The sequence below is a fragment of the Nansenia antarctica genome (assembly GCF_963989245.1).
Source record: "Nansenia antarctica genome assembly, chromosome: 15".
NCBI classification, from domain to species: domain Eukaryota; kingdom Metazoa; phylum Chordata; class Actinopteri; order Argentiniformes; family Microstomatidae; genus Nansenia; species Nansenia antarctica.
The window spans coordinates 10,103,535-10,110,279 of NC_137685.1; the positions used below are offsets into that span (position 1 = coordinate 10,103,535).

Genomic DNA, 6,745 nt, shown 5'->3' on the forward strand with positions numbered 1-6,745 from the left:
TTAGTAGTAGTAGTAGTATTATTAGTAGTAGTATTATTAGTATTAGTAGTATTATTAGTAGTAGTAGTATTACTATTTTTATTATTATTATTATTATTATTATTCACGTCTAGACTGTCAGTCTGGCGATAGTGATACTACTAGTGCTTGCCCTTGGATATTTTTTCTAAGTAGTGCCACTTCTTCCGCTTTCTCTACAGGGAACGGTTCTGATTGGTTCTCTACGCCGAGTCTCCTCCTCTGACGCATCCTCCTCCTCTCCCATTGGATCAAAACCCTTCCCTCGGATAAGACCCTCCCACTCCATCCAGAGGACAGTTCAAAGATGGCGTCGCTTAGGTGTTTTCTTCGCTCAGGGAGGGTGTGTATTAACGTAATGATTAAATATCATACATCGACATGTGTTCAGATGTATGAGCGATTAACGAAGTCCGATCTGTCTTGCTTTTGTAGAGTGCCGTGTCGGTGGTCCTGCGACGGGAGATCCACAGGTCCACGCCGGCCAGTGTGCAGGTCTGTTTCCACTGTGTGTCAGAGGAACTAACCTTCATGACAGCTATCACAAGATTAACAACGTGTGTCATTTGCCTTGTGTTTTACATATGGGATACAGTTCTACTTGCCTTATTAGCCCAGAGTAAAATTGTCATGATTTAATTGGTTTGGATGCGGATTGGTTCGGACCCATCCTTGAACAGGGAGGGCAGATGACAGCTGAGCTAACTGGTTAGCAAGACATCTATCGCAAGACATCTATCTATTAAGCTTTATTTTGTTGAGTCTGCAATACCTCGAGTTCATTTGATTGACATGAACATAGGACACTGAGTGAAGGTGAACAATGCACCTCCATTCAATCGACCTGAATGACCTCATTAAAGGTTCAGATGTCCGTCAGATGTGCTCTGTACTGTACATGCCATACATGCCCTTCATTTATGAGAAGTCAGAGAATGTAATTCTTTTGTGACAGAAAGATGTCTAGTGCATTAATTTGATGGCAGACAGTCCTATGTTAACCGCTGTCTCACTTAGAGTGCACATGTTCCATGTTTTTCTGCGTTTAGGTAACAGTCAGAGATGCCCTCAACCAGGCCATGGATGAGGAGCTGGAGAAGGATGAGAGAGTGTTCCTTCTGGGAGAGGAGGTGGCTCAGTATGACGGCGCCTACAAGGTAAGACAGTTGGTCCTCTGTGTGGCTCAGTTGGTAGAGCAACACTAAGGTTGTAGGTTCGATTCCCACTGGGACCGTATGTAGACACTGTATTGGATACAACCTTAAGCTAAATGGCATATATAAATGGTCACAGGTGTGAATAGGGAATACCAAATAATACAAGGTAAGATAGACAGAATTGGGGCGCTTAGGTGGCGTAGTGGATTAAGCGCTGACCATGAACCGCAGGGCTCCCGGTTCGATTCCAGCCGCGGACATATCCTGCATGTCATCCCTTCTCTCTCTCTCACCCATCCTTCCTGTCATAATCTCTACTATATCTGTCATTAAAAAGAAAAATATGAGTGGGACTGCCCCACTCAGAAAAAATAACTTACAGTCAGATAGACAGAATTAATTGACTTGACAATAACACATTTGTATTCATATGTTTTTTTTTGTGTGAAATGATGATATGATTGACAACTTCAATTGTATTTCCTTGTGGTTTATTTCCAGGTGAGCAGGGGACTGTGGAAGAAATATGGGGACAAACGCATCATCGACACCCCGATCACAGAGGTAAACAATACTGTTGTTCATCACATGACGATGTCAGTCTAATGGTGTCTTGAGAGCTTGTTGTGAGTAAGTATGATTTCTCCCTCGTCTTTACAGATGGGTTTCGCTGGCATTGCTGTTGGAGCTGCAATGGTAAGTCGGTTATAACGATTACAAATATTATTACATGAAAATGTACATTTCTTATAGAAAGTAACATTAGACAAGTTTGTCTGTACCAATGTTTGGGACAGTCCCATTAGAAAAAACTCACTGAAATTGAATTATACCCCCTAATAAAATGTAACCACCCAGTTAGGTAATAACTAACTATCAGTGTTGACCACTAACTCATTAAATAAATTATGCAAATAAATGAATTGTAGTTGTGGGAGAAAGATTTTGTTTCTTATCAAAACAATGAATTATTTCAGGCAGGACTGAGGCCTATCTGTGAGTTCATGACCTTCAACTTCTCCATGCAAGCCATCGACCAGGTCATCAACTCTGCTGCTAAGACCTACTACATGTCTGCCGGGCAGCAGAATGTCCCCATTGTGTTCCGTGGTCCAAACGGAGCGTCAGCAGGCGTGGCCGCCCAGCACTCCCAGTGCTTTGCTGCCTGGTACGGCCACTGTCCCGGCCTGAAGGTGGTGAGTCCATGGAACGCAGAAGACGCCAAGGGGCTCCTCAAAGCAGCTATCAGAGACGATAACCCCGGTAAGACCATAACCCTGTTAAGGCCGTAACCCCCGGTAACGCCATTAACATGCACAAACCATTCCAGAAACAACCCACCCTCCCCCCAACCACCATGCACAACCAGACACTTGTATCTGGTATCTTGGTATAACTAACTATGCCAACTAAGATGGTAGTAGCTCAGCCTTGCCTTCTGCCTTCCGCCTCACTATAACACCTAGGAGGTCAAGACGACACCCCGCTGTAGTCCTAACGCACCTGGACTACGCGGACGACATCAGCCTGCTCTCCGACCACTTGGAGCAAGCACAAGAGCTCTTTTGCACGGTTGGCCTTCGGCTAAATGGCAAGAAAACCGAGGTAATCACCTATAACATCCTCCCGGACCATCCACCTCTAATAACCACAGGAGGCATTGCTCTGACGGAAGTCAAAGACTTTAAATACCTGGGCTCATGGGTCAACTCGTCCAAGCAAGACCTTAAAGTGAGGAAGCCCTGAACGGCATGGCCAGTGTGGGGCACTCCAACCTCCCACGACAAATCAAACTCAGCTTCTTCTATGCAACGGTAGAGTCCGTTCTTCTATACGGCTGTGAATGCTGGACCCTGAAGCCTACCCTGCAGAAGTCCCTAGATGGGTGCTACGCCAGAATGCTGCGTGGAGTACTTAACATCGACAAGAGCGAGCATATTACCAATAAGCATCTGTATGGGGGGGGTCACCAATGATAAGCGATAAAATAGCAGTCAGGAGAATGAGGCTGGAAGGTCACTGCCAGAGACAGCAGGAGCTGTCAGCCAGCAAACTGGTTCTGTGGGAGCCAACACATGGGCATCGTTCACGAGGGCGTCCCACACTAACATACATGGACGTACTCAAGAAAGATGCAGGAGCGGAAAGTACCGGCGAACTAGCCAGATTTATCGAAGATCGGGACGACTGGAAGCGCCGATGGAGGGCTCGTCCGAGGACGACCTAGTAGTAAATGGCTACCATATATTGTTTTATGTCTAATCTAATCGTTGCAGGTCTACACCAAGTGTCTAGGATATAGAGGCCTTAGGGTTTTTTTCCAAGCAAGTGTCTTATGTTGATCAAATTATTTTTATGAATCCCATTCTGTACATGACACTAATCATAAACGCACTTCTTGAACCTGTTCCATTCAGTGGTGTTCTTGGAGAATGAACTGATGTATGGTGTGGCCTTCGAGATGTCAGAGGAGGCTATGGGCAAGGACTTTGTCCTACCGATAGGAAAGGCCAAAGTTGAAAGACAAGGTAGGCACTAGCAAGAGTCTGGGAAATGTTATGGTTACTATTACCATAACATACCATGTAAAATCCATGTTAAAGATATGTATTCTCACAGACTACTATAAGTACACCTCTTACGTTGGTGAATGGTCACATATGACAGAAAAGCTACCCAACTCTGTGTTGTGTTCATATGGAACTCTTTTTCTCAGTCATTGTTGTTTCTTATTTCAGGAACTCACGTCACGTTGGTGGCACATGCTCGGATGGTGGGATTCTGTCTGGAAGCAGCAGTCGTCCTGGCCAAGGAAGGGATCGAATGTGAGGTGAGCATCGCTCCTCATCTCCGCAGAACCCTGACTGTGTTTTATTGTCAGGAACGCTAGAAACATGCTACTTCTTCACTTCAAATCAAACACAACTTTATTCATCTAGCATATTTGATTACAATAGATTGCAATACAATGATCTTTATTTTCAGACATTTACATTTTTGCCATTTAGCAGACGCCTTTATTCAAAGCGAGTTAAAACAAATACATTTGTCTAAGTAAGTGAATCATCTATCTATCAGGCATCGCAAGAAAGAGTGATTATGCTTGGACCAGGGGCCATTGGCAGTCATAATGCTAGAAGAAGGAAGAATTAACATTTTTCAGAAGACATGGTTGTTGAAAACGTCTTGTCCTCCTCCCCAGGTGATTAACCTGCGTACCATCAGACCTCTGGACACAGCCACCATCGAAGCCAGTGTGATAAAGACCAACCACCTGGTGACCGTGGAGGGTGGATGGCCCCAGTTTGGAGTCGGGGCAGAGGTCATTGCCGGAGTCATGGAGGGTGGGTTTCCTCGTTGATTCCGTCTCTACTTTATAGTGTAGTAGCAACACCACCCAAGCCTGCTGCTGAAGCTATTATCAGGGCTTGGCCTGGATGTTAGGTCTCTCCTGGGAGGATCTGGGCTGGGTTCCAGAACCTCCCCCATCCCGCAAATCTGATACGACTGGGCATGTGCAAGCTGTAGCTCTTGCTTTTACCTACCCAGTTCTATCAAATCTGACGATTCGAGTGCTGATTCAAGTCAGATTGGAGTAAACTACTTCCTGGAATCAAACACAGCCCAGGTTGCAGAGGAGAGTGGTTTTTGAAGGGCCAATAGGGGGCTGTCTTCCCTAGGGAGAGGGCCTGTGTCAACTGATTGGCTCTGGGCACTGTCCGTCAGAACACTATTTCTGTGGTCACTTTATCATAAAGTAGTCCACACTTATCTTAAAAGTAGTGGTGTAATCTCTGATGTCCTGGCTAACGTCACACCCTGGCCCTCCGTACTGTTATCATAACCCACTACTAACCATCGCCATCTTCAAAGTTGCACGGTCCCTCGTCACCCCTCCCCTGTGTTAACCGATGTGTAGTAAGTGTGTGTGTAAAACATTGGCATACGTGTTTCTCACAGGATTTTGTGAGACTGTGGTGGGTTAGGGTGGTGGGGGGAGGAGGTGCGAATCCAAAAGTTTGCGTCACTCACCGGGTGGTGGGGGGAGGGGGAGGCGCGCCCTAGCACCGGCCTTGCCACGAACCTGCTCGAACACTTTGCCACAACAGCGCAAGCTGCGCTGAAATATAGAAGCAAATATACGTAATAAATGGGAAACGCGCAGAGTGCTTCTATCTATCAGGGCCAGCTTTCCTCATACTGTATGCCTCTTATCTATCAGGCCCAGCTTTCAACCACCTGGATGCCCCGGCTACCAGAGTGACGGGTGTGGACATCCCCATGCCATACGCCAAGATCCTGGAGGACAACAGCACACCGCAGATCAAGGACATCATCTTTTCAGTGAAAAAGACACTGAATGTTCTCTAATCTCTTAACTGTATCTATGTTTAATCTTTATTGCTAAATCAACCCCTGGGTACTTACAGTACTTTCTTTTCCTGGCAACTTACCAGTAAATATGTTCACATGACCACAGAAAAAAATATAGTAGTCTTTCAGATACAGAGTTGAAGAAAACTTGCACTCGTTGCACTTGTCGTTTTTCTTGACGGACAGTGATATGATAAATCCGCTAATCAGCATTGTATAGTAGATATCATTGACTCAAAGAGGAGACTCAACATTATGGTTTATTCTAAGGAACTGTATTTATTATAGCCGGTATTGTAACATCTCAAGTGTATTTTTTGTTGCTGTAAAAATGGCTCTGTTACGGAAATAAACCCCAATTTTATCACATTCTCTGAAATAGTGGTTCTGTATGTACAGTATGCCATGCAATAGAAAAGCTCAGATGATCAGAGTACCCTAGTGTCTCTAAACGCATTTATTCATGCATCATTCCTTCCTTTTTCTTTAATGTGATTGGAGTGGCCAAAGACAGCTCTCCGCTTAATAGCTTTCACCAGTTATATCAGATTATAAGGACGGAGGAAGGACGCATTTCATTGGCACAGGAATCAATCAATGGTCTGACATGACTTGATTTGTGAAAGCAACACAGTGAAATAAAATGTATAAAAGTCTACGACTGAAATTCCTTCTTCGACCAATCAAACCCTTGCCAGACCACTTGACCATGTGCCCCCACAGTTGAGAAATGTCGCACTTAAGTGCCCTTTTGAGTGGCAGAATTAGAGGATGTGCCCTATTGGCTGCCCTTGCATGTCTAAACTTGACCATGTGAACTGATGGGGTCCCATGTTGTGCAGTAACAGCCTGAGTCCACCACTGGTCTCTAACATACTTTTGTGTGACGTCAATAGACCAAGGGAAACCGTGTTAAAAAAACTATTTTAATTTTGATGCGTAAATCATATTATTTGTGTGCCTTTACCCGCAGTTTCTATAGAAGGCGTTGCATGTTTTTGATTATCTCTGGCATATTTCGTTGATGCGGTAAAAAAAAATGCGAGAGAGAGAGAGAGTGATAGAGAGCGATATAGAATGAATGAATGAGTGAATTAATGAATGAATGGTCTTTATTGTCATTAATATAGTACAGGTACCATACAACGAAATATGTGATAATAGAGAGCGATATAGAGAGAGTAGGAGAGATAATA

At 44.5% G+C, this 6,745-nt stretch overlaps 1 protein-coding gene across 1 annotated transcript; it reads left to right on the forward strand.

Moving 5' to 3' along the window:
• Nucleotides 1–306: 306 nt before the first annotated feature.
• pdhb (pyruvate dehydrogenase E1 subunit beta) lies at nucleotides 307–6,185 on the forward strand. Its single transcript, XM_080545557.1, has 10 exons — nucleotides 307–361; nucleotides 454–513; nucleotides 1,068–1,175; nucleotides 1,677–1,739; nucleotides 1,836–1,871; nucleotides 2,153–2,438; nucleotides 3,593–3,703; nucleotides 3,914–4,005; nucleotides 4,378–4,519; nucleotides 5,398–6,185. Exons 1-10 carry the CDS (start codon nucleotides 326–328, stop codon nucleotides 5,544–5,546), a joined length of 1,083 nt encoding a protein of 360 aa, XP_080401683.1. The 5' UTR covers nucleotides 307–325; the 3' UTR covers nucleotides 5,547–6,185.
• The last annotated feature ends 560 nt before the right edge of the window (nucleotides 6,186–6,745 follow it).